Source organism: Passer domesticus, chromosome 19 (assembly GCF_036417665.1).
Source record: "Passer domesticus isolate bPasDom1 chromosome 19, bPasDom1.hap1, whole genome shotgun sequence".
In the NCBI taxonomy this organism is placed as follows: Eukaryota; Metazoa; Chordata; class Aves; order Passeriformes; family Passeridae; genus Passer; species Passer domesticus.
In genome coordinates this window covers 598,831-626,721 of record NC_087492.1, presented here as the reverse complement: position 1 = coordinate 626,721, position 27,891 = coordinate 598,831, and the positions used below count along the sequence as shown (strand labels likewise).

Below are 27,891 nucleotides of genomic sequence, written 5' to 3'. Positions count from 1 at the left end.
TTAATACACCATTTCTGTGACCTCTAGAAATGGGAGGGGAAAACAGAAAATAAAAGAGAAAGCAGCCCTTGCTGTTGCACTGTTGTGGAAACCAAAATACTCTATTTTTAGCATGGAAAGTCAGTCCCCAGACTGACTCAGTATAAGGAAGGTGGCTCCAAAATATACAACCTTTGCCTGTGCCCACCATCATGACACAATATTTTCCAGACTAACTTCTGTTTGACATTTGTTTTCAGTTTTCCTTGTTCCTTGCTTCACACTAGCTGAGACACAGATCACTTTCTGTAGATGAAATGACTGCTAAGAAATTGAAGCAAGACTGAGAAAATCCCAGATCCTGTGTGATTTATTTAATGAAGAACATGAGTCAACCTCATCAGCCACAATAATTTATTGTCAATTTTGCATCTTTTAAAATCCATTCTGTAGAAGGGGAGGATATTAATCAAAACACCAGCAGTTTTAAACTCCTCTCAACAAGAATGACTACCAGAGACAGTGCAAAATATAAGGTGTAACAATAAAAAGATCTTAAGTGTAGTGTTTTTTAAACAGATGATGGTGAACCCCAGCAGAAGGAAGCCCAAAGGTAATGAGACCACTCAGTCTGAAGTTGTGCAGCTGCAGCTGAAAGAAAATATTTTATATGGGGCAGTGATATAGCCTGAAGTTGTGCCAGGGGAGGTTCAGGGTGGACATCAGAAGGAGTTTCTTCACAGAAGGGTTGTCAAGCATTGGCAGGGGCTGCCCAGGGAGGTTTGGAGTGCCCATCCCTGGAGGTGTCCCAGGAAGGGCTGGATGTGGCACTCAGTGCTCTGGGCTGGGGACAGGGTGGGCATTGGGCACAGCTGGGACTCCAAGGGCTGGGAAGTCTTTTGTCTGAATGACTCTGTGAAGCACACAAACCAAGCTGGCTCAGAAGCTGCTGATTAAAAAAGCCAAAATCAAATGAATCCTTTTCAGAATGGACTCATGCAGAACATGAAGGCAGATTCTTCTGGGGGAAAGTCACCCAGGTTAATAGTTACAGAAGGGGTATGTTCAGTGTCCACAGGTGAGGACAGCAAACTGCAGTCCCAGAACTTTCCTTGTCAGACTCTACAAGTGCATTGAGCAATGCCAGGGACCTCTCCTCCAGTGACAAACACAAACACTGTTAAGCTCTTAGGTGCAAGTGACAGATGCCTCCCTCTGCTTCTAAACTGTAAAAACCTGGTTTAAATATCAAACACAATTATGAGGAAAACAGAAAATAGTCCTCAAAGAATAGGGTTTTTTTAAAGTTAATGTTTCTGCCCTGCTTAATCACAAGCTGAAAGGAGTACTTGATGACTGGCGTATACTTCAGTTAACACTATTTCATAAAGCCTGGCTTGAGAGAAGTAGAAGATAAATTAATCAAATAACACAAAAGCTGAAAGATGCACCAGCTGGCTCGTGCTCCAGCAGAGGTACACCAGCTCTGAGCAGCAGGCAGTGCTGCAGGAAAGGGAGAACCAAGTGGGCAGTGCAGGCCCGTGTCCAGCAGTGCTGTGTGTCAGGGGCTTGCTTAGACTGCTCACCCCAAATCACTCCTGTCTCTGGGTGACACTGAGGGACAGGACATGGTGGAGCACACAGCTCCAACGACTCCTTCTTACAGTTTAAGGTCAGGGACTCTCACAATGAATAGATATTATGATATTGAGTATTTAAGACTCACAGATGTGCTGCCTGTTCAGTTTGCAGCTTATCAAAGCTTTATATGAAGGCACAATTTATGCCATGTTAAAAGCTTTTACAAATAAGAAACTATTTCCTCTAAAAAAGATGTGAGAGAATATTGTTTGTTTCTCCCAGAAATAGCATGCATTCCTCTTCCTTACAGCATCACAGTAAAGATTACTTCCTTATGACATTTGAAAATGAGCCAAACACCACGGAGGAGAGATTATTGTTTAGAATCAAATCCTCATGCCCAAGAGTCCCTAAACAAAAAGCAATGCCTGTGACATAACCCACCACGTGAGGAAGTTTACAAAGTGCTAAAGAATGATTTAAAGAATATTCCATTACTGACAAATGGTGCTAAGCAAGGCCTGGCCTGGGTTGGAAATATTCTATTCAGTATCCACAGGGCTCAAATGACTTTGGTGGTGAGTGTGAATGGAAATCAGTAACACCTCTGACACAAGAATGTGATCAGAAGTGTTCTTGTCTCTGGACACGTGAAGGGCAGAATGCTATCCTGGATATTCCATAAAACACAAATTTACAATCTCATCTGCACTAAAACCTGAAATGAATAAACGAATTACAAAAATAAATAAAAGGGAAAGAGTTTCACTACACAGGAAGCTTCTGCATGAGGCTCCAAGGATGGCAATAACCAAAGTGGTCTTTACCATTTCTCTGTGGACTTAAGAGCAGGAACATAAACACTAAAAATACTTTGACCAACCCCCTGCTGCTGCTCCATCTTTTAACGTATTGCTTCCATATTTGTAATGTACAGATTATTCACATACAATTTCAGCTTTAGGTTTCCAAGGCAGTGTATACACAAACCAGAAAGTACAGCACCAGTGCTGCTTCTGGCCTTAGACTGGATGTTGGTATGTCTGTAAAGGGATTTAAATTATGAATTCTCCATACTTCAAGTATGTAAAGCATGATATCACTTTATTAATCAGAAGTCTCCCACTGTCTTTCCTTGTTCCAATGTTTGTCTTGCACTTGCGTAGCAAGCCTCCAGTGAAACCCTCACTACCTTAATCAAGAGTTGCCTGCACACAACATTTGAACTCTTAACTTCACTCAACTCCTAACTGTGGAGTACTTAGGAGAAGTTACTGACTCAAGATCCTACTGGAACCAGCTGTTTTTGGCAGTGTTTTTGGGTTACTGCAATCACCTATCAACAGTCCATCACTTACCAGAACTGGCACAGAAATGGGTTCCTCATTGCAGTAAAAGAAACTGAAGCCTATGAATACACTTGTTTCCTTTTACTGACATTATCCTTGCTCTGTCAGCTGCCTCGTGAGCATCATGAGTTTTTTAAACTTTTAAATAATAATTACAGAATACAACCTCATGTACCCACCATCCTTATGGTCAGAGATTCTGGAGGACTGAAAATAGGAACACAGGTGCACCAGTGTATCTGGGGTTGCTATTTTCTGCCCAGTTGCCACAGCAGAAGCTGGGAGGACGCTGCCTGTGACTGTGCCTTTGTCACCCTGGGCAGTAATTCCAGCACAGCAGCACCAAGGGAATGGGCTCAGCAGGGCTGGGTGGCAGAGAGGCAGAGAGCTGCTCAAACATAGGGCAAGAGAACTCACTGTGTAACTCTCAGATCAGGCAGGTCAGTGAGTGATAAATTTGGACAACTCCAGGGTCAAATGACTTCTGAGCAGAACTTTTTGGAATAATAATTTTAGTCAAAAGTACTGAAGCTCTGCCCAAAACCCCTTTCAGAGTTCAGGTTCTCATCTACATCTGGGTTCCTATAACATCTTTGGTCTCAAATTCTGCTGCTGGAGAATGGAATTTGTATAATGTCTTGAAAACATAAAAGCCTCAGCTCTGCAGCTGAAGGACTTTTCAGTCCCGTCATTACAGAAACATGTCTGAGGTACAGGGGTTACTATTACAAGGAAGTAAATAGTGGTTAGAATCATATCTCCTCACCATCAGAAAAATTACTTGTATATTAACTAAATAAAGTTATCTTTGACTCTATTAAAAGTCTTACTTTGAAAACCAGATTATGTTTGTACAAAAGTCCTTCAGATATCTCCTCATGCCTCCAGGTGAATTACTACTACCAAAACATTTAGTTATGATGTCTCCTGCCTCACCAACCATGTTCCCTGTCTGCACCCTACTGAGAATTGAATGCTTTATCACTTTCCCAACCTTAAAATTCACAGATCCTGGTCCTCCATATCAATTACATCTACCATACCTTTGGTCTGATGCTCCCATATCCCAGCTGGCACCTCAGACATCTGGAGCTGCAGACAAGCCATGGCTGTACCTTCCAGCTCCATGGTCCTTTCCCTCTTGAACTAGCCATAAATTAAATAACAGGCATGTAAGAATGATTTAAACACATGCAATTATCCTTTTTTGAACTGAACAAAATATTACATCTCACACTACCAAAAGTCAATTAAAGCCATAGAGGGGTGTGATCACTCACATTTAAAGCTCAGGAAACTGCCATGCTTCCATGCTTCCATACACTGTTAATCCCACTAAGTCTGAGCGTTTTTAATCACTATTGCAGTGACACAAAATTCAGTGCATCTCTGTGCTACAGACCACACACAGAGAACAGACCTGGAGAACAGCACAGGTCACCTGTTTGCTGGTCTGGATCAGATGAGCACATTCAGAGAGCTTCTACCAAAAATGCTTGAGGTTTTTTATTAGTGTTCAGGATCATAATGGATATTCCTTGTCAACTGCCAAGGTTGAAGCTTTCTGTGCTCTAACTTGCACAAAATTATTTTGCAAGTTTAAACCAGAATGGCTGCAATTTAAAAAAATGTACCTAGGTAGAAAGACAAGTGGCTTTCCTCACATGGAGAAACACCTACTCTTTTGAGACAGTCTATTATCTTCCTGCTTTATCTGAAGTTAAGCAGAAGGCTGGCTCCAGCATAATACTGAGTATCATCTGGTGCAGAAAAGGATTTGAGGAGGAGAAATAAAGGAGGTAGAGAGACAAGATGAGAACAGCATTAAGGAACAGGTAAAACAAAGATGGCAAAAGTTAAGGGTGCATAAGGGTGACGTGAAAGATACGTGAGCAGAGACAGTGGCGGAGGCAGAGGGAAGTGTAACAGAGAGCAGGAGTTCCAGGAGGGTTAGCAGAGGAAAGGGAGGTTTTTGATACAGCACTCTGGGCTTCAGCGGCAGCCCCATTTCTGGCGCGGCGCTGCCAAACTCCGCTCGCCCACGGGAGCCCGGCTCCGGCCCTTCGTGCCCTGCCCTCGGCACAGCGGCACCGCCACCTGCGGGCGGCCCGCGGCAACTGCAGCGGCCACGGCGCGGGCACGGCTGAGATCCCTCGGGAAACACGGCCCGGCACGGCTGAGATCCCTCGGGAAACCCGGCCCGGCACGGCTGAGATCCCTCGGGAAACACGGCCTGGCACGGCTGAGATCCCTCGGGAAACCCGGCCTGGCACGGCTGAGATCCCTCGGGAAACCCGGCCCGGCACGGGCAGGAAGGGCTGCGCCACAAGGACACGGCCTCCCTGCCCAAAGGACATTCATTGAGTGCTGCAGTGAAGCCTCGGAGCTGCAGAGCATGGCACGGGGCACAGACCCGGCTCAGCAGCACTCTGACAGCAGCCACCGTCCCAGCAGAGTGCCAGTGCCACCCACACAGAGGATGAACCCAGTCCCCAAAGGCACGGGGACTGATGCAGGGGAACCTTGTCCCCACACAAGAAGCGTTACCACGCACTGCTAGGGGTGATCCAGGCCTAACAGTATCATGGAATAAGTTACACAAATGTTAGGCAAGCTTAGGCTTTAACTTAGAAGTCTGTGATTATACAAAGTAATTTACAAAGTTCAATTTCTTCAGAAATATTAATTTAGCTTCATGACATCCCAGTGAAATGTAAATCATTGTATTTATATTATCCAAGACAAAACTTCAGGCAATAATTCCAATACAGTACTGGGCTTGACTGTAAGTCCTCTAAGGATCTTTACCAATGTCCTCCTTGGTTTCCTCCTTCCTCTTCTACTTCTGGTTTTTATACTGAAAAAAAAAAAAAAATTTTTGTGGAAAAGAGCACATAACTAAGTAAAAGTTAATACCAATAAGAATTTACAACTCTTCCTCATGATCCACATAATTTTGTGTCCATTTTCTTTAAGTTAGATTGAAATTTGGTAGGCTTTCCCTTTGGAGTATAAAACAATAGATCAGGCATAGTTATTGACTAGATTGTACCTGCTGGGATTTGGTTATTGCTAAAATATCATAATCTGGGACTAATCCGTGCTCACTCCTGTAACAATTCTCATTTGGATTTCATGGACTGGCAGAGAGAAGGACTTAACAGTCACTTAGTAAATTAAATCACAGATATTTAGAGAGAAAGTTGAACTTTTGACTTCATTATACACCATTCAGAACTTGCTTTCCAATGTTTTCTTCTTTGTTCTGAACTGAAACCAAAATGCAGACAATCCGAGGCGCTTACTTTATTCATCACCCAGTCAGCATCTTCAATGGCTCTCTTAATGATCTGCTGGATTCGCTCAGGATCGTCTTCATCAGCATGGACTTTGAAACTCTGCAACATTCCAAGTGTCACTGACTTGTCAACACAACGGTTGTCAAAATAAAGATAGCATTTAGATCTCAGAAAAATATTTGTTGCAAATAAACTGATGGTCTAAAAAGGTAAAACTAGTAACATCCTCTTTCCATAACAAATCTGGTCATATGGAATTTCATGTTAGGTGTCTTACTTCTTTCATACATAAACAACAAAACCCCCTGAGAACTTCAATTCAAAACAATTTAAATTGTCTGGTATGTTAAAATAGAAAGAGGACAACGGCTATGATCAAAGGCATGAAATTACTTCCATATGAAGAATAGAATATGAACAGCCAGATGAGATTTCCCCCAATGGGGGGATATACAAATGACTGACATGGGCACGCACCTGGCGGATGGCGTGTCGGTAGTGCTGCCGCACGGGCCCCGCGGGCAGGCGGCGGCAGCAGCGCAGCAGGTACCGGTACAGCTGCAGCGAGCTGCGCACCAGCTCGGCCTCGGGCAGCGGCGGCATCCCGGCCAGCGGCCTGCAGCACAGCGAGCCGCAGCACCGCAGCGTCAGGCCACAGCACACAGCCTGCACGGGCCGGCACACCGGGCTGGGCAGCAGCACCTGCAGAAACCTCAGAACAAACCCCAGTGAGAACTGCTGGCTTTCTGGGCAGACAGACGGGGGTGTACTGCTGTACTGCTCAGGGGAGCAAAGCACAGAGTGAGCAGCTCACTGCAGGGATGGGGACAGCCCCAGTGTTTCACAGGCAGACTGCCAGGGTGACTTTCGGTGAGTACCCAAACCTGTGCCACAGCCCACAGCCAGGATCCTTAAAGCCCTTCAAACTTCCAGTGCTTTCCTCGAGCATCCCTAGGAGTTCATCACATGGTGTCTTTTTGGAATAAGGACGCTCATAATGGCTACAAATGGCGCTGGAATTTAACAATATTTCCTATTTTGTCATTCTGTCAAGAATTTCAAGGCTTCAGCTGGAAACAACATGGATAAATACAGGAGAAGAGAGAAAGAAACATTGTTAGGTTTGAAATCTTACATGGATTGGTAACAGCAACAGGAAAAGAACAAATCTCCCAAGTTTCACTTCCATAACTATATTTATATGTCGTAACAGTAAGTCCATCCAAGTCCTATAAAGTGCTAATCAAAGACTGTAAATGCCTTGTCATTTAACAGATGGTTGCCATCTGCAAAGAACTAAATTAACATTTGGAAAAAGGCACTTTTTACATCATTACTCTTAAGAATGAAGATAATAAATAAACAACTGAATAATGAAGTAGGTGCAAGCCATTGTTTTAGCACCCATTGTGATACCTACTCGTTACTTGAAATAATTTTTTCCTTTTTCTTAAGTAATTTAAGTCCTTTAGCCAAATGTATTTCAGAGTACATCACGACATGTACTATTACATGCCTGGGCTGTATATTTGCACAGACTAAATCTTGTTGCAGTAGGGAAAATCTCTCCTCCATGCACCTATAAATGCTCATCATAATGGGATCCAAATACCACCAAGCTTCAACACATTCATCTCTTGTTTTCTTTTTTTCTGTAAAATATCCTTTTCTCTTTGCAGTGAAACCTATGCTGGGCATCAACTCCATGCATTTTTGGTTTGGATTCATTTCACTTTGGCACTCAGGTAGGGGAGGTGATTACACGCCCGACAGTCAGCTGAGAGATCCCCGATTCCCCTTCAAGCAGCACAAAGACAAGCAGCTCCAAAATGTGACTCCTAACACATAGACTGAATTATTCCCTGCCCTTCTCTCCATGAGAGAGAGGAGCTTTTATCATCCACTACAGAAAACTGGAACTTGTAGTTGGATTCAAATTGATCTGAACCCAAATTTAACTTTGCACATAAGTTTTTTGGCTATATTCTTGGCTGATAAGAATTTGTATAATTCCACTGACCCTAAGAACCCAACCCTGCATTTCACATATTCCCACTTAATACACTGAAACATCCCAAAATTCAATACAGATCCCAAAATACACTTTGGGACCAGAGCCAATTTGTGAAGTTGTTTCTAGGCTTTGATGTGTAAACTCATCATATGTCACTGTGCTCTAATTAAACCTAAGTGGTGCAATAGATTTCCTGTCACAAATGCAAAGATCCCTCATGTGCTGGGACTGTCCAGGACAGCTTGCTCCAGCACACAGAAAGCAGCTCTGGGAGAGAGGAAGGAACCAGTCATGGAAACATATGGATATGGAAAGATGAAGCTGATCAATAGAATTGAAAATGTTTCGCTATAGATAATTAGGAATTTTCCACTGCAGTAATTTTTCATAGGAAAATGATGAGCTGTTGAATTCAAATTGTGTGATAAATACATTTGCATGGATGAATTTTTTTCATCCTGTGCCTTTCATAAATACTGGACTTTCTAAAAGGTTTGAAGATGGAAATTTTCACCCCACCTATTATCAAACTTAAACTCCTATGAGGCTCTCATATTCAAATTTAAAAACCAAACCACTTGAGTTCTGACAGATTCATAGCTCCAAAAATGCTACAAATGCTGTGATGTGGACAAGCTTCACAGGGAAGTTTATCACAAAGATCTATGTTTTTCTTAGGATGTAACTTCATCCACTGAAAACTTCACTGGAAATTTACCACAGCACATGGGAAACTTCATGGCTGTTTTGGTAAAGTGGCTATTTAATAAGAAATAATCTCATGACCTGCCCATTGTTAAGTTCTAAGATACTGGTGCCCTGTACAAGCACACCTGACAACAGGTAATGCTACACCCTGATGCACTGGAGCATCTGCACAGCCTCTACTGTGATTTGCCCCCTCCTCGGCACAAAAGGACAATGAAGCACAGTAAGAATCTGCACCGTTGCCTTTTGTTCGGAAAACATCTCCCCTCGAATCCCACAAATGTTACCAGTTTTATCTGCCACGCAAAACCCTCAACTTCACAAAATCTGGCTAGAATCCTGACTAATAATGTAAATCTCCCTCTGATAACTTAAATATCGTGCACAGCACAACAAACAAACTATCTACACCAAGAACTGTTGAGTCAGAAATAAAATAATCCGCTAATTGTGCTTTTCTGGAATGGATGACTGTATAATGTCCTAATCAGAAGGCTGAAATCACATTTGCATTTAGATAAAGCCCCGTTCACAAAGAGACAAGTATAAAAGGAGACACTGAGACTATTGTGGCATTTCTCTGCATTGCATAATCATTTACATTCCTGATAATGATATTCAGATAGTGAAGCAAAGGCTGACCAAAGCCAATTAATCTTCACTCTGCCTTAGCAGGTTTGGCAATCGAGCCCGTGCACAGCAGAACCCTGATGAAGCTCACACTATGCCACTGCTCTCAGTTTACTTTTTTTTCTGCTATTGTGTTTTTCAAGCAAATCCCCACAGTTCAACAGTCAAGATCCCAATCCCTCCGAAGTAGTTAAACAGCCACCAGAGCTGGGCTCCAGAGACTGGGAGTGTTAATTAAAGGACTGCAGAGTTACCTGAGCTGTTGCTGTTTACAGGGTGGCTCCTCCTTCCTCTTCCCCCAGTATACTGGCTAAAGATGTGTTTTACTACTTTGAAGTATTACACCCTCAGAAGTCTCGACTCAGGAATTTATGATTCCCCATCCTTATCAAACCTCATGATCTCAGGAAAAATAAGAATGCCAAAATAACAAAGGAATTTGAAGCCTTTTGAACCCTCTTTAACTATAAAACATCTTAGTTCATGTTGTGCCATCAGTCCAGGAGGGCACCCAGGTGAACTGCTGCTACCCAGAAGGTTCCTCCTTGGTCACATCCATGCTCCCTTCCAGGTTTCCCAGACTGAGCTGTGATCCAGCCCCGAGTGCCTGCAGCAGGGGCAGGACTCCCACCCTGGGACACAGCTCCATCACTGCTCGTGACACTGCCACACCTCCCCTCAGTCCCCAGCGGGTCACGGCAGCGCCTGGCACGCCCAGGGCAGCGAGAGGGGCTCTGGTGCCCCGGCACACAGCCAGTGTCTGTCTGTCTGTCCGTCCGTCCTGCCCAGCCCTGCAGCGTGGGTGAGCACGGACAATGCTGCCGTCACCCGCAGCAGCCGCACGGCGCTGGCTCCCACCGCGATTTGATGCGATCGCTTCTGACCAGCCGGGCCGGCACTGTCGGGGTTTTGTCCTCTCCAAACACGAGCTGCAAAGTCCCCTTGCGGGAGGGATGGCAGCCAGGCCTGCTCTCTTCTATTTCTGCTCCTCTCCCCTTTATGCTGCGATTGATGCACGAGGCAGAAGCAATGTCAGGTGGCTCTGCAGAACCATTCGGGGGGCACAGCCCTGCGGTGTAAAGTTTGCTTCACACAATATTTGTAGAGCACATGAAAGGTTAAGAACTGGCAAATGACAGATCCTGAAGATCTCTTTGTTGACAAGGAATCACCTCTGCTTGGACACCCTCCATGCAGTCCTACAGCATCAGGATCAGGCCTAATGATATTCAACAATGTCACCACTTTAGAAATATAAAATATAATAAATTATAAATATAAATACAAAATATGGAATTGTAATTTATAAAACTGGAGAATGACCAAGAATGCTAGAGCTGGGCATAATGACTACTTGTATAAATTAACCAAAGCCACAGGGCAGATGTCTTACCTTACAGCCTGGTTTGGTATCACACAGCACAGACATGCAATACTGCAAATAAAACACTCAGGCTTTTGCAATCCTACACCAATGAGGAAACATGCTGCCCATGCTGAGGCCAGATTACCTTGTTCTGTATAATTAATAAGCATGATCAGACTAATTAGAGTAACATTCTTTGGTGCATACTCACTAGTGAGGACAGGAACCTTCCTGGTTTAGGTGCAATTTAAACTTCTCCAATTTTTTCTCCTAAAAATCATTATCTCAGCTTAAAGGAAATTCTCAAAAGCACAGTCTCAAAAGAACTTTTTCTTCTCAGCTCTGAATTGCTCAGTACAACTGCTGTTAAAATTAATCTTGTTCACAGTGGCCAAATCTGTACGTATTTACCTTTGGGATCATGCCTGAATAGGAACTGAGTTATCAACTTTAAGCCAAAACTGCCTGATCATTCCTTTCTTGTAAATATTGTATTTTAAATGATCCAATGCTTAGTTCCAGTTCAGCAATTGTGATTTTCCCAACTACTTCATGTCAGTTAGTGCACCAGCTTTCTGGCCGAGGCTGTATCACCTTCTGAAACATCCAACTGGGCACCAAATAAGCTGCCACAACTGTTCTTGACAGACAGATACCCAGTTGGCATGGAAGTGCCTTTGAAGGGCAAAACCATGCAGTCTGATTAATGACCACATTAACTCTATGGACTATGGCTCAGACAAGCATGGGAAGAATAGTAAGGCTTACATAAGGTTTTGTAGTGGTTTCTCACTGTTCAGGAAGGACTGAAATTGGTTAAAGTTTATTTTACCATTATTTTTTAACATATGTTTACTTTGCTCATGTAATTCAACTTTATGATTTTTTCAAGAAAAAGTCAAGACAGTAAAACAAGGAGCAGTCAGTGCAGAAAGAGCTCCTCTTAGGAAAGTACAAGAGTAGACAAACTTGTAAAGGTGGAGAGTCAGAATTTCAAACAGCAAAAGAAGTCACTGTGATCCACACTATTGATTTAAAAACATTAGATTTTTTAAACCAAAAATACCTAACATACTCCTCTGAGCCTTCCTTTAGTGCAAACACCCCACCCAGCCTACAAGGGAATAAACCCAGTGCAGTGTGACCTCTCCTTTTCCTGCTGCCCCAGCACATCCCTTCCAGCCCTGGCTGTGCACATAATCCTGGCATGGTGATGATGGGGCTTGTGCCCTGCCCTGGGATCTACACCTCATCCTGGAGTGTCCTTCCCAGCTCACATTATCCTTCACAGCAGTGTCAGGAACAACTCAATGTCTATTATTCCAAATCCACACCTGCTGGAATCTAGCATCTGCCAATCCTTCACTCTCAATCACAGTAATAATCCGAGCCAACCCCTTTCCTGGCATAAACCCTGTCTGTGGTGGAATTAAACCACGGCTGAATTTGACCCACCACATCCTGAGCACAACCCACGTTCCTGGGAGCAGTGTTTAGAAGCAGCAGCATTACAGGATGTGTAAGTCTGGGGCCTTTAGCCTCTTAGGGGGATTGGCCCAGCTCACTAATCACGGATTGTTTCCATACCAACAGCTAATCAGGGGCAGATTCTGCCATGTCTTCGGGACACTTCTGAGCCCTTAAAGCCACAGCTCAAGTTTTCCCCAAAACTTCACTGTCAGTCTCCAAGGCCTAGTGTAGCTCAAAGGGAATCTAAGGAAAAGGAAGGTGAGGGCAGTGAGAAGGGAACCCCGCAGGACATCTGCTCTCGGTGGTCCAGGGCTCACTCGTGACTGATGACACACAACACACAACTCTATTGAGTAACTACACTCATTTAGAACTCTGGCAGAGATGAAGGGGGGTGAGAGAGAACTCTTTTCCTTTGCATTTATCAATACTCATCTGAGCGAATGAGCATGGCAGGACAATTCTGAGTGGCAAAAGCATTTGATCGAAATGGAGCTGCCTTAGGTTTCACCCATGATTCTGGTTTGTTTACATTTGGTGAAACCTCAGGAGAAGGGGGATAAAAGCTTTGGTTCAGTCGAAGTCCTGGTGGTAACCTCCAGTGCTAATAATTAACTCAATTATGCTGAATTAATTTGATATAATTATCGGTGATGAAGCAGAGACAGCGACCCAGAGAAACTTTGAGAGACAGGAAGAACAGTAGCCTTAACAATACAAAATACCCTATGAATAGCATCTTTTTTCCCCCCCAAACTGAGTCAAAGACACAAAATGAGTTATTACAGTCATCTGGCTTCACTCAACCCTCCAAATTACCCCTGTGCCCAGACAAATAGCTGTGAAATCCAGCAAGTGCACTAGAATTACAGCAGGCCCTGACGAATTTGACATAGCACTCAGCACAAGCGTCTGTCCCCATCCAATTACCTAAACAATGAAGATTTAATAATACATTTAAGAGAGCCACAATGCTTCTCCTTTAACTGAAGATGTTAATTAAGAACACTGTTCTGTTGTACTGTTGTCAGTTGGGTGGATTTTTTTTGAGGAACAATCTGGAGGATGCTGCTTATGGAGTCTTTTCATTTGATCTGCAGTTTTTATCTAGTATTTTCAGACTTATTCAGTTCAAAACAAACAAACCCCAACTATAAAAACCAAACATCTATCTTTTTCCTCCCCCATTTAATATTTCTGTGATTTGCTTTGAAAGAGTATTACAGAAATGCCTTCCTTGCTGTGAAAATACACACATTTTTACTGAGGGTTTTTTAATGCTTATGTGTTTAAAAAGAAAAGAAACTGTCAATGGAAGCAAAAATCAGATGTGGTTAAGTCTTGGGAAGTGGGCTAAATGACAATGAAATCCAAGGAATTCTATGCAAATTAATGCTGGAAGCAGCACCAGGATGTCTCAGGCCGTGCCCTGCTGCCCCCCTGCAGGAAGCAGCCCTGGACGGCTGCAGGGTCAGACAAAGCCTTCAGCACCCGGGCCCAGCAGGGCACAGCACCGGGGGCCAGCAGGGCACAGCACCTGAGCCCAGCAGGGCACAGCACCCCAACCCAGCAGGGCACAGCACCTGAGCCCAGCAGGGCACAGCACCGGGGGCCAGCAGGGCACAGCACCCGGGCCAGCAGGGCACAGCACCCCAGCCCAGCAGGGCACAGCACCCCGAGCCCAAAAGGGCACAGCACCCCAGCCCAGCAGGGCACAGCACCCGGGCCAGCAGGGCACAGCACCGGGGGCCAGCAGGGCACAGCACCTGAGCCCAGCAGGGCACAGCACCCCAACCCAGCAGGGCACAGCACCTGAGCCCAGCAGGGCACAGCACCGGGGGCCAGCAGGGCACAGCACCCGGGCCAGCAGGGCACAGCACCCAAGCCCAGCAGGGCACAGCACCCAAGCCCAGCAGGGCACAGCACCGGGGGCCAGCAGGGCACAGCACCCGGGCCCAGCAGGGCACAGCACCTGAGCCCAAAAGGGCACAGGACCTGAGCCCAGCAGGGCACAGCACCCGGGCCCAGCAGGGCACAGCACCCCAGCCCAGCAGGGCACAGCACCCCAGCCCAGCAGGGCACAGCACCCGGGCCCAGCAGGGCACAGCACCTGAGCCCAAAAGGGCACAGCACCCCAGCCCAGCAGGGCACAGCACCCGAGCCCAGCAGGGCACAGCACCCCGAGCCCAGCAGGGCACAGCACCCGCGCCCAAAAGGGCACAGCACCCAGGCCCAGCAGGGCACAGCACCCCAGCCCAGCAGGGCACAGCACCCCGAGCCCAAAAGGGCACAGCACCCCAGCCCAGCAGGGCACAGCACCCGGGCCAGCAGGGCACAGCACCGGGGGCCAGCAGGGCACAGCACCTGAGCCCAGCAGGGCACAGCACCCCAACCCAGCAGGGCACAGCACCTGAGCCCAGCAGGGCACAGCACCGGGGGCCAGCAGGGCACAGCACCCGGGCCAGCAGGGCACAGCACCCAAGCCCAGCAGGGCACAGCACCCAGGCCCAGCAGGGCACAGCACCCGCGCCCAAAAGGGCACAGCACCCAGGCCCAGCAGGGCACAGCACCCGAGCCCAGCAGGGCACAGCACCCGGGCCCAGCAGGGCACAGCACCCCAGCCCAGCAGGGCACAGCACCCCAGCCCAGCAGGGCACAGCACCCGGGCCCAGCAGGGCACAGCACCTGAGCCCAAAAGGGCACAGCACCCCAGCCCAGCAGGGCACAGCACCCCAGCCCAGCAGGGCACAGCACCCGCGCCCAAAAGGGCACAGCACCCAGGCCCAGCAGGGCACAGCACCCGAGCCCAGCAGGGCACAGCACCGGGGGCCAGCAGGGCACAGCACCTGAGCCCAAAAGGGCACAGCACCCCAGCCCAGCAGGGCACAGCACCCGAGCCCAGCAGGGCACAGCACCCGGGCCCAGCAGGGCACAGCACCCGGGCCCAGCAGGGCACAGCACCCCAGCCCAGCAGGGCACAGCACCCCAGCCCAGCAGGGCACAGAACCTGAGCCCAGCAGGGCACAGCACCCGGGCCCAGCAGGGCACAGCACCCGGGCCCAGCAGGGCACAGCACCCGAGCCCAGCAGGGCACAGCACCCGGGCCCAAAAGGGCACAGCACCCGAGCCCAGCAGGGCACAGCACCCGGGCCCAGCAGGGCACAGCACCCGGGCCCAGCAGGGCACAGCACCCCAGCCCAGCAGGGCACAGCACCCCAGCCCAGCAGGGCACAGAACCTGAGCCCAGCAGGGCACAGCACCCGGGCCCAGCAGGGCACAGCACCCCAGCCCAGCAGGGCACAGCACCCCGGCAGGACAGAGCCCACGGCTGTCCCTGCCCCGTGCAGCTGCAAAGCCCCAGGTAAACTTCCCTTCCCTTGCCCTCTTCCCCTCCAGGGGCACTGTGTGCATGGAGTTAGCGCTACGGTTAGGACCTGCCTCCTGTAAGGAATTTAACAACCGGCAGCACCACTCTGTTTAACGTTTCACAGTCCTGCAGGACCGGTGACACCCAGCCATGGAGACCGGCTGCCTTTGCTCTCTGGCTTCAGCCTGAAGTGCTGCTTGACTCACCCCTGTCACCATGCTGTAAATACACAAGCTTCCGCATTTTTATTATCCTTGGTGACAAGAATAAAAATATTACCTCTATCATCACCAATTGCTTCTGAGGAGACATTCCAAGTGCTTAGATGTAAGAAATGAATAATATTTTTCCAATTTGCTAAGTAGGTGCTGCTCACACACCCCCAGATCACTTCCTCCCTGAGTTCTGCTGGTTCTCAAATACAGCTGATCTTTCAGAACTCGATTTAATTGCCACCAGGCTCTGATCAGACTCATCAGTTCAAAGCAAGCTCCATTACATCCATAATTTATGCATTTGATTTCAACAGATCCTTTTGTGCCCAATACTGAGGGGGCAAAAAGCATTTTCCATGAGGAAGATGCTAATGTTTTCTAAAGAACAAATTTTACAAAATATTATTTCTGCAGAGACACTACATTTTCAAGTGGTGTGAGGGATTTTTCAAAGGCTCCGACACTTATCTGGACAGCCACTCAAATTCTGGCTATGCCTCTTTCCTACAGTCTTTCGTTTGGAGAGCTGAGCTATTGCTGCATGGGGAGGCACCCTCGGGAAAGGGCAGGCACAGGCTGCAGGGAAGCACAGCTCCTCCTCCAGCCAGCACACAGGCTCGAGCTGTGGGCTTGCACAGCCCAAAGGCACCCCGTGCCCATCTGACACACGAGGGTGTGTGTGCAAGTGAGGAGCTCAGCATCCCTCCCTGCCAGCACCCTGCCTCCCCCAGAACTCCCTCTGCCCACCCCAGCCCGGCTCTGCCGTCACTGCCTTCATTTTCCCTTTCATGGACTTTTGCTTGAAAAAGCATCACTGCCTCGATTGTCTATTTTCAGCCTGTATTTAAGAAAACCCTTTGGTTCCATTTGTAGCCACATCCTGTCTCAGCCTCCCCCTCTTTTTGTTCCTAAATATAAGGCTGATGCAATTTGATGTGACATGACAAAATAGCACATTTGCATTGGCAGAAACTTTCTCTCAGCAGCAGTAATTAAAGGGAATAGATGAGACATTGCTGAAATTGGTGTTTATTTAGCCTGGAAATAAAAGGCTTCAAGATGTCTTGAGAGGGATGTTCAAGTGTGTCACGACCATGAAACTCATCAATGAGTGCCACCCTCTACAGGCTTCCTTTCTGACAAAGAAATGGTCACTCAAACAGTGTCATTGATTTAAAGAGAGTAAAAAAACAAATCAGAGTTCTGTACACTATACTCCTAACCTGTGAAAATTATTTCCTGTGTTTCTTGGGATTATAAATAGTACCAGGAGACTTGTGGTTCCATGTAAGACAAGGCCAGTCAGTCTCTAACTTTAGAGCACAGGCTCTCTCAACATGAGAAGAAAACCAAGATCTCGTTGACCACAGTGAGAATTAGGCACTTAAATATCTGAAGTTTTGATCTGAGATGCAACAGCAGAGGACAGGTACTCACCTTCACTTACAACACAGACTTTTAATAATTGCCAAAGACAGAAATCCAGAAACATCAGCCTGAATCCTGTAAGGTCAACAGGATTCACACTACAGATTAAAATTAATCTACAAAACTCATGAAATAATTTAGTGTGCCTAGTTTTGCTGAACAGATGCATAGCAAATACCTGGCAGGGTCAGGTAATGTCAGCTTTCTGTACTCTGCTCCATTATTGATGACAGCAGTAGAACACAGTAGTGGAAGAAGAGCAATATTTAGAAGTTGTGGGGGTTTTCTTGATATTTAGAAGGTAAATTTAGTTTACTTAATCCATATGAAGAATTCAGGGAAAGGTTTGGTAGCTGTTCCACAGGCCACAGGATTTAGCAGACATAATATGGCTTCAAGTGAAACTTCCTGCTCAGGAGCATCTTCCCTCTCCTTGTGCACACAAGGCTATTCTTTCAAACCCATCTGTGATCAGCTCAAAACCGGCAGCCCACGTTTCGAGCAGGCTCGTTTCCATCCTAACACAGATGGCACCAAGAACAGGGCAGGCCAGAAAAAAATCAGTTTGCATATTATGCTTCAGTTTTTATGGGTCAGATTACCATTCAAAGCCATCAAAATGGCAACCCATATGTGATGTGTCTGCCATCGGAACTGAAGTGATACACCACCAAAATCTTAACAGGGTTGGTTAGACAGCACTTGATTAACCATTGACTAAACTCTGATATTTAAAAGTAAAGACATTTTCCTTCCCAAGAATTTTTTTACTCTGACAGATCAATAAAATTGCTTTGGTAAGTCAATAAGGAAAAGACATTTTGCCATCTTCATCCCTGAACAACTGCATCGGCGCGGCTCTCTTGGCAGAAGGGAGCTCAGCTTCTATGCCAAACATTCGCCTCCTCCGTGAGCCAGGTGCAGATGTTGGCTATGGCATCTGCTCCAACTTCTTTGTTCTACAAGCCAGAAAATTGTTCCCACAGCTTTGGGGAGAAAATGGGGATCTGAAGAGCTCTTTGCATGCTTTCATTGGTGTAAGAATATCAGATGTTTTAAAGACACCCTCGCAGAAATTAGAAATGTGTCATTCCCCCCACTTGTGACAATTAACCCACAGACAACCGTGTCCTGTGGATGCCAAAGGGATGCTGCAACAAGGCCAAAGCCATGGCATTCTGTTCCCAGTCTCCTAGCCACCCTCTGCCTCCCTGCAGTGCCAGCTACAGCCCATTCCCTGCTCTAGGGAGCGCATTGTCCCAGATGCTCCAAAGACTCTGCTGCCACAGGCTCAGGTTCTAAAGTGGGCAGGCCTCTTCTGGGAGAAGTCTATTGAATAGTAAACGGTATTGGAAACATCCCACTAGGTTATCATGGCACCTGGAACTCAGCTGCCATGCTGACTGACAGCCAGGGCCACCACCCCGTGTCACTGCCAATGGGAACATTCTTCATTCACCAGTTTTTTCAGCCCTCTAGCTTCTCTACATGATATTTTGGTCGATGCTGATACAGGTGCATATTCTCAACCAGATACAAGACACACAACAAAAAATTCACTTACAGCATCCACAGTAGAGGAACTTTAATTATCTTCACAGATTAGGCCTGTCCAAGTCCAGAAGTAAGCAAGAGACCTGCAGAGAAGAATCAATTTTCATTATCTGTTTCTCCTCAACTCGCTACTTGAAGTGCCATTAATAAAGAAGTGCTGAGAAGCCCATCCACAGCTCAATTTATCCCTATGGGAGCTTTCACTTTCGTCTGACCAGTCACATCAGACATGAATGTATGGCTTTAACATGAACAGGTGGTTGCTTTCAGTCATCTGTTCTGAAAAGCTTTAAAAAATATACCCTACAAAAAGATTTAAGTAGAGAGAAATTCTGACTGAGGAGAACTGACCCTTCAGTTTTTTCTGATAAGAGTTGCAGGAGGTAAGAAAGCATTTACCTCCTTTAAAGAGCCACAGTTTCTCACACTCAGAACTCTGTACAATGACATAATAATTACTTTACAGTATTCTCCATACAAATAACTGCTTTGGATCCAGGCAATAACAGACAGCACTGCAAGAAACTGCATCAAGCACCTGGGCCCAGAAAGCTTTCCAAACCTACTCCAAATACACGCAGCTGAGCTTTGGGAACACAATAAAACAGGATCAGTTGCTCTGTTTCATTGTTCAGTGACAAACAGTGCTTAAGGTCTAACTTGAATTTCCACTTAGTGTCTTAAAGAAAAGTTCATGTCAAACTTGAGGTTCCTTTGTGCTGCCAAAGTGTGTAAAGAGCACTGATGTAAATGTGAACTACACCCCTGACACAGTTACTAACTGGTATAAGTTAGTTAAAGCCAATAATCTCCAACTTGCTGCCCTATTTTTATCTACTAAAAGCCCAGTGCCTTCTTGTGATCCTCCAGTGCAAAGCTGACCTGCACTCAATCCCTTCTGTGCTTCAGATTGGTGACAAGATTTCTGCACGTTCATATGCCACCTTCAAACAGCTGCAGCCTTGAACAATGGCTGCATGATACTGTTGATTTTATACAACCTTTAAAAACAAATAATAAAAATTCTAGTGTGCCCCTAAAACGTGTTTCAGAAAAACAGGCTTACTTTCCATGCACAGACATATTTCCAAGCAAAACTTGGGAGCCCATCTTCATCCACATCTGTGATGCAGCAACAATGTTGCTGTTCAATTTCTTATTTATCCTGTATCACACATGCTCGTCATATCCAAAAGGAATACAGAAATGCTACCTGTAAAGTCTTTACACTTGAATAAAGTGATTGGTAATAATTTACTGAAGGTAAGCAGGTATAAATCTGCTGTTTCTAGCACACTAAAACTTATTTATCCATTTGTGTTTATGGAAATTTGTTTCAGTGGGCACAGATCAAAGCCACACACACACACACATTATTTTTCAGAGGGCTGCTGCCAATGTTTGTTCATGGAGTGATGAATCCCATTTATTGCATTACATCCCTGTCTCTGTATGCCACAACTCTGCTTCCCACTGGAGTGAGAACAGGACCAGGAGCAGAATCAACTGCCCTGCTCCCACCTTTCTTCCCCAGCACAAACTGGTCGGCTTCTACTGGGAGAAACATTTCCACAACAATCTGACCAGACTGCTCCCGCGTTTGTTTGCAGTGAAAGAGTTAATATCTGTGACCCAAATATGGAGACCCATTTTAAACTTGCTGAAAATTGCTTTTTAATCCTAGCTCTCGAGGATTTCCTTTGAAACCATCTGCCATGCACGCTGGGTACTCTTTCCCTGTATATATGCAGGATTACTATAATATGGATTCTTTTGTGTAACTTAATACATTTCAGCATATTAAAAAATTAGTTGAAATTTCCATTCTTTTCTGATTTCAAGTGCCATAAAAATGACTGTAGAAGTCAAAACCATTGACAAGTTCATGGCAAAGCCAGCACCCATATTTATCTTATTTACTTAATTGCAGTATTTACCTCGCAATTCTAATATTTAGTCTGTCTGACACTGGCTGGGTTTAAGGAATACTTATGAGTTATTAGTATAACTAATACACATGCTTCAAATCAAGTTGAAGAATTTTGCTGGATAGGAATGGATTTAATCATGTGCTTTACCATGCTTAAATTTCCCATGCTTACTTTCAAGTCTGGAAGACACAACATCATAATGATTAGAGATCAGAAAATGTTTCCTAATATTATTTCAAATCTATTGCCCAGCTTTTTCTATTTTCTTGCTATGAACCTTTATGCAATTGTATTTTCATAGTACATATACTGAAGAGAAAGTAAATAAACTGAATTTTAAGACTGGCACATGCAACTATGTATATTTTAGCAAATATCCAAAACTTAACCTAGAGAAAGTATATTGCTTACTGTCACAATAATCACAGCCAGAGTGATTGAAAATAGCAAACATTCAGCAAGCTAGATTTAGAATCAATTTATTGAATCAGTCTATAAAGAAAAAAAAATCAAAATCCCAGCACAATTATCAAGCATCTTCAGAGTGAAATACTTTTTAAAAAATGTGATTTCCCTGCAAATATTCTGAGAAGAGAAAATAAAGACAATTATTTGCATAGGTTTAATCACATAATGTGACACTGATATTTCAGGAGCCAGACAGCTGACAGCCTGTGAACTTCTTTGTCCCACACAAACACATCTCAGAGCACCAAACCTGTGCCTGGGCTTCCTGCGCAGCCCTGGCTGCTCCCTCACACGATTCATTTCCCAGCCAGTCACCCAGGAGCTAATGCAAGAGAGCGGCAATGCAGAACCCCCCTCCAAACCAAAGGAGGATCCCATTGCCTTTGATGCCTTTTCCCTGGGAAGGAGCAGTGTTAGATGGGATAAAAAAATACACACGATAGATCTACAGATGCTGGAAGAATGTAGAGAGGAAAAAACAAGCAAATAATTTTGTTTCAGCAGTAACAGATGTTGAAGCATCATCCTTCATTTTAATACAATACTACTCATAAAGTGAAGGGGGGACAGAATCAATGCCCAATTACCCAGTTTTTTTAGGGTTTCCATTTTAATGAGCTTCCTGGATGATTCTGTCCTTTTAATTTTCCTCTTCTAATAATCCTATCAAGTTAGTTTTGTCTAAAACATCAGCAAAAAGAAAATCAGCTGTCTAACAAAATCCTAAAATTGCTGGTAGCAGGTTCTTAAAAATGACACGTTATACATCATTTACTTCTGTATAAATGCAGAGCAATTCCCAAGATCCTACAGCACTGCTGGGATTAGACTTGAGTGACTGAAAACAGCCTCATGTCCCGACACATCTGCTAATGGGAACGGATAGAAACAGACTAACAGTGCAATGGCATTTGCAGATAGATCAGTGCTGAAAAAACAACCAAATGCAGAACAAATAGATTAAAGCCACCTTTCTGTGGCTAAGGGAGGGATTAGGGGAAGCCTGGCCTGCATTCCAGCTGCAGACTAACCTGCTTTCCTGCCAGACCGCATCTGCCATCCTTTACCAGCAGGGCAGTGACTCCCCACCTGCCACCTGGGCAGCCATGGGAGGGCTGGTGACACCGGGGGTGGCCATGGGCACTCTGCAGCCAGACAGCACACACAGCTCGCAGCCCCGAGCTCACCAGGCAGCACGAGCCCAGGACAGCCCTGCACACCCTCTGCAGAGCAGCAGTGCCCGGCCTCGCAGGCAAGGACAGGGCAAGCACGAGCTCCAGAGATGGCACCCAGACCTCTAAACAAAAAAAAAGTAAAGACAAACCCCCAACAGCCAGAACTGTTTACACAGCAGCTTTTTACAACCCACTGGTCCCCCACTACCACAGGAATTAGTGATGCAGAACTAACTGATACAAATCTCCTGAGGGGAGAGTTGCTGCTGGTTATCTCAAGATGAGAAATTTAGTCCAGAAGGATAAATTGGACAGACAGCTGAAAAGCTTTAGTTCTCCTGGTAGGAAAGGAATTGATCTGATAAAGAAAGCCCTTAAAGAGATATTATTATGTCAAAAAAACAGAACTTTTTGCCTGGAGAGGAGGAAGAGGAAGTAGCCTGCTTCTCTCCCCTCTCCAAAACCCATCATTTAGGGATGCTGCTCACACAAGGACAAGTGCCTTGTGGTGATGCTTTCAATTCTGCACCTTCTAGGGAAGATAGCACACTGTGGAGCTATTTTAAGAACATCTCATTCACAAAGGTCTCCAATTCCGTCTTCAGAGACAGAGACGATTTTCTTGCTGCTTCAACATCTTTACTGGCTTGACATTTGCTTCAGAGGGAATTCATTTGCTGTTCCAACATCAGAATGGAGCAAGAGCAGCTGCCAGGAGAGGGATAAAAGGAAACACTGTCGACAAAGAGCAGCAGGGTCATTTCTGGTGCAAAGAAAAATAGAACAGAGAGAACCGCAGAACTGACACTTTCTCCAGAAAGCAGCAGGGGATAAAGATGTCCCCTCTGCCTCCTGCAACTGGTGTTTAGGAAGGGACTAAACAATCAGGCTTAAGTTCGTAAATGACTAATTATTACAAACCAACTGTAAGCCCCTGAGCATTCCCACTTGAAGCCAAGTTCATGCTTAAATGCTGCAGTCAGGAAAGAACTCAGCAAGTCCTTCAGAAATCTCCCAAGAAAACACTTCAGGTTAGAGGCTCTGCCTGTTGGCCTGACTGACAGCCTCACCACAGGTCACCTGCTCGGCTGGATTACTCGAATCTTTTCCCTCTATCTTATTACAGTGTTGCCCTGAGCAGGGCAGGGATTTGTCCCTCATTCCACCAGACAAGCAGACCCTGCCCTCCTAGATGAAGGAATATTGCCATCCCTTCAAAAGTTAAGACAGAAACCTTTATACATAACTAAAATAAAATATTCCTTTCCCTGCTCCTCTCTGCATTTTGTTAATGGAGGAATTTATTCTTTTCCAGTTTAATGGAGAAAAGGTTTTAAAGACAAAAACTCTGGAAAATTATTCCTTGTAAGAAAAGGGCTAACACACTCGAACAGCAGTTTTAATCCCTTGGTATTTCGTGTATATGCTTATTCTGTTGCACGTTAGGATCACGCTTTATTTGGAGCGTGGTATTTATCTGACTAACCAAACCTGCTCAGATTCACAGGCATGAGCACCATGTTTCTGACACCTTAAGGGCTCCAGCATCAGGATTTATGAATTAAATATTTCCAGGGTGTTGCAGAACACTGAGGACTGTATCTGCAGAGTGTTATATCAGGGTATGTGTGGGCTTGTCAAACACCCACATGATAAATTATCAATAGTGCAGCTCAGAGCACCCCTTTTGTGGATCAGAGACAAATCTGTGCATTTTATTATGCTTTGTTCCACTTAATGTTATTTTTTTCTGCATTAAAGGTTCACAAAACCCCTACATGCCTAAATGCTGAAGGACATTCATACACAACACATGATCAAAAGCCTTATTCTAACATTTCAAGTCCTGTTTTCAAAGCTAGCTCATGTGGGACAAGAAAAAAATGCTGACAAGTTATGTCTGGAACTGGACAATTACATTTTATATTGTTCAAGATGATACAATCTTTTGTGTAGAATTTTAAGGTTTAAACCCTGCTGAGGAGCATTAAAGAAACAGGGCTAGCTGATTACAAAGTGTCTGCCATCCCTTGCGTGTACGCAGAGCACTGTCAAAGAGACTGTACCCCTGCAAACCAAGTGTCATATCCGAGAGGAAAACAAATCTCTCAAGAGTCAGAAAAGACTAAACTTGAAGCTGTGGACTTTCAGAAATGAACAAGTGTGAGCCCTGTGTTTCTGATGCACAGAATTGACTGGTACATGCAGTAACAGACCTCTGCCAAGGAAACAAAGGGTCTTTAGGTGAGCATTTTGCAAGTTTCATCTTTTCCTTACTACCCTTCTGTTTTTCCTTACACATGAATCAACCCCAGATCTTGTCCTCCTTCACTTTCACAGCATGAACAGCCTAAAAGCAGTTGAACTGAGAGCTCTGAAGTTTCACAGTGTGACAGAGGCCAGGGACACCAGTGGAGTGTTTAAGAACCCAGTGTGCAAGGCAGATACACTGGTTAGGGTGGGCCACCCAACGCTGGCACCTGACAGAACCCCATCTGGGCACCAAGATAAGTGAGTGCATCCCTCCCCAGGCTTCCCTGCACTGAGCAGGGCTGCTGCAGCTTCCAAGGGCAAACAGAACAGCGTGGCTGCAGCGCTCAGTGCACCTGAAATCAATAAAGTGGGTCCCAGATTTCATGAACACTTTACAGATGGAAGCTGGGGAGTGAGATTTGGAGTGGTCTGGTCAAGGACTGTCAGGAAACACGTGCCAGTGCCAGGACTGCAAACCCTGCACTTCTAAAGTAGCTAAGTGAACAAGCAGTTAAGGTGACACTGTGTGCTTAGACTTGAATCATGGCACTGAGACACTGCCCTGCAAACACACCGAGAACCCAGCTTCCCATACACATTGTTAGGCCACTGCTCCCTTGTACTACCCGAAAAGGTTTTGCAGAAGAGAAAAAGAAAAGTCCATAATGAAAATGTGTGGGAGAGTTTTAAAAGCCTTCTAGTCCTGCCAACAGAGCCCTATGCCCTTCTGTACCAGCTCCCTTCCTTCTCCCCCACACACCTCCCCAGGGCCAAGGGGAGCAGAAACCAGGAGAACCCTTGGGGTGTGCTGTATTCAGACCCAGCTCGTTATCAGCTCCAACAGAAACCTCAACCAGACAGCTACAAATGCGAGTTCTGAGTAAGTATTCTGTCTCTTCTTCCAATAGGTAATATAAAATGGCTCTAAACCAAAATTTGCTTTCTTTTCTTCAAGTGCGGTCTCTGTTTTTAAAATGGTGACATGACAGCAAAACTCTGATATAATTCCAGACTGGACTATTAGTAACCGTATTTCCAGGGATATCTATCCCTGCTGTTAAAGCAACAGGGACAGCTTTAACAAAGGAACCCATCTTCAGTCCTGCAAGACTTGATTGATTACATTCTCAAAGAGCGGGCAAAAATTACCCAAACCCCATGGTTATAAAGTATCCCCAAAGTACCAAACCCATCCCTGCACAGATTTTGCGCTGAGGTTCTGGGGATCACAGCAGGCTGTCACATTCACGCTGTCTCGTCCTCCCCCTGCAGAGGAGCCCGATGCTGCCCAGTTTTCAGAGAGGAACAGAAAGGACGTGTGGCAGGAGTGCACCTTCAGGAATGTGCTGGGAGCACCTCAGCGCTGCAGCTGTCCTGCCACGGCTCTGCTGGGCCCCACACCGGAGCCAGGGCCAGCGAGGAGAGGCTGGAGGAGCAGCCCCTGCCAGCCCCTGCACTGCTCCTTCAGTCACCTGAAGGAACCTCCTCATCACCCTCAGGTAATTTAACTCTGCCACCGTGGGAAAGGCTCCAGTAACCTGGCAGTTTTCCTGAGGTAAAACTATTAATCAGATATTATTAATATTCACATGAGAAATTGGAAGGTGTTGGAATGTCGAGTTTTAGCCCACCCCTGTGTCTGAGGGAACACTGATGCCTTACCCAAAGGCACTGCAGTCCCCAAGCGTGCAGACTCATAGCGTGAGGGAACCAAAGCGAGCACCAAAGAGTGTTTCGGTGCTGGTTAACACGTACCTCGCGGTGAGCCCCTGAGCACGCTGCAGGGAGCCTCGCAGGGACTGCCTGGGGCGGCCGTGCTGCTGGGAGCACCCACAGCCTCTCATTAGCGCTTTATGTCCCTCTCTGCCAAGGGCAGCTCCCGCACGGCGTGACACGGTGCTGCCACAGCCCGCTGCCAGCCCGCACTGCCGCTCTCGGCTCCCCAGAGACTGGAAAAACGGGCCCCGAACCCCACAGAGCCGCACGCCCTTCGCGGGCAGCGCCGTGAGGGGCTGTGGGACCCGAGGGCACCGCGGCCCGGGCGGGAGCGGAGCGGGCACAGGGACACACCGGGAGCGGGCAGCGGGAGGGCACAGGGACACACCGGGAGGGCACAGGGACACACCGGGAGCGGGCAGCGGGAGGGCACAGGGACACACCGGGAGGGCACAGGGACACACCGGGAGCGGGCAGCGGGAGGGCACAGGGACACACCGGGAGGGCACAGGGGCACACCGGGAGCCGGCCCCGGGAGGGCACAGGGGCACACCGGGAGCCGGCCCCGGGCCCCGGGAGGGCACAGGGGCACACCGGGAGCCGGCCCCGGGCCCCGGGAGGGCACAGGGGCACACCGGGAGCCGGCCCCGGGAGGGCACAGGGGCACACCGGGAGCCGGCCCCGGGCCCCGGGAGGGCACAGGGGCACACCGGGAGCCGGCCCCGGGAGGGCACAGGGGCACACCGGGAGCCGGCCCCGGGAGGGCACAGGGGCACACCGGGAGCCGGCCCCGGGCCCCGGGAGGGCACAGGGGCACACCGGGAGCCGGCCCCGGGAGGGCACAGGGGCACACCGGGAGCCGGCCCCGGGCCTCGGGAGGGCACAGGGGCACACCGGGAGCGGGCAGCGGGAGGGCACAGGGACACACCGGGAGCCGGCCCCGGGCCCCGGGAGGGCACAGGGGCACACCGGGAGCCGGCCCCGGGAGGGCACAGGGGCACACCGGGAGCCGGCCCTGCCCGCCCTCACGGCACTGGCGCCGCGCTGCCCGCCGCCCCCTCAGCGCCCACAGCGACCCCGCGCGCGCCGCGTCCTCACCTCACCCCGCCCCGGAGCGCTATTGGCCCCGTCCGCCGCCCGTCAGCGGAGCTCCTCCGCCCATTGGCCGTTTGCCGCCGGTGGGCGGGCGGAACGGCCGCTTCCTCATCCGTCACGCGGCGCCGCGCTCCGTGATTTGCGGGGCGGCGGCTCCTTCCCCGCCCACCGGCGCCGACCACTGGTGAGGAGAGCTGTCGGTCACGCCGCCGCCCCGCCTCCCGGTGCCATTGGCCCAGTAACCTCTTTTCGGGCTTTCGTTTCTCTTCATTGGCTAATTGGATTAGATGGGC

General features: G+C 47.2%; 2 protein-coding genes across 6 annotated transcripts in view; both read right to left on the bottom strand.

Moving 5' to 3' along the window:
• NOS2 (nitric oxide synthase 2) overlaps positions 1–5,744 on the bottom strand; it is a 31,817-nt gene extending 26,073 nt beyond the window's left edge. The window contains exons 1-2 of one of the 2 annotated variants that reach the window (XM_064394563.1): positions 5,718–5,744; positions 3,953–4,055 (exon numbers count right to left, since the gene is read on the bottom strand). The gene's annotated coding sequence lies outside the window, so the exon portion shown is untranslated. Of the gene's footprint in view, positions 1–3,952; positions 4,057–5,717 lie in introns of those variants that run through there. The other variant, XM_064394565.1, reaches the window with a different exon arrangement.
• Positions 380–27,657, bottom strand: LYRM9 (LYR motif containing 9). Of its 4 annotated transcripts, XM_064394572.1 has the most exons (6): positions 27,602–27,649; positions 18,971–19,043; positions 6,686–6,920; positions 6,215–6,307; positions 5,718–5,766; positions 380–4,055 (listed from the first exon to the last, which is right to left on the bottom strand). In XM_064394572.1, exons 2-5 carry the CDS (start codon positions 18,973–18,975, stop codon positions 5,749–5,751), a joined length of 351 nt encoding a protein of 116 aa, XP_064250642.1. In that variant the 5' UTR covers positions 18,976–19,043; positions 27,602–27,649; the 3' UTR covers positions 380–4,055; positions 5,718–5,748. The 4 variants fall into 4 exon arrangements, with proteins under 4 accessions (XP_064250642.1, XP_064250643.1, XP_064250641.1 ...); XM_064394573.1 differs by lacking the exon at positions 380–4,055 and having other exon boundaries at positions 5,617–5,766; positions 6,686–6,824; positions 27,602–27,657; XM_064394571.1 differs by lacking the exon at positions 380–4,055 and having other exon boundaries at positions 5,617–5,766.
• Between the last annotated feature and the right edge of the window lie 234 nt (positions 27,658–27,891).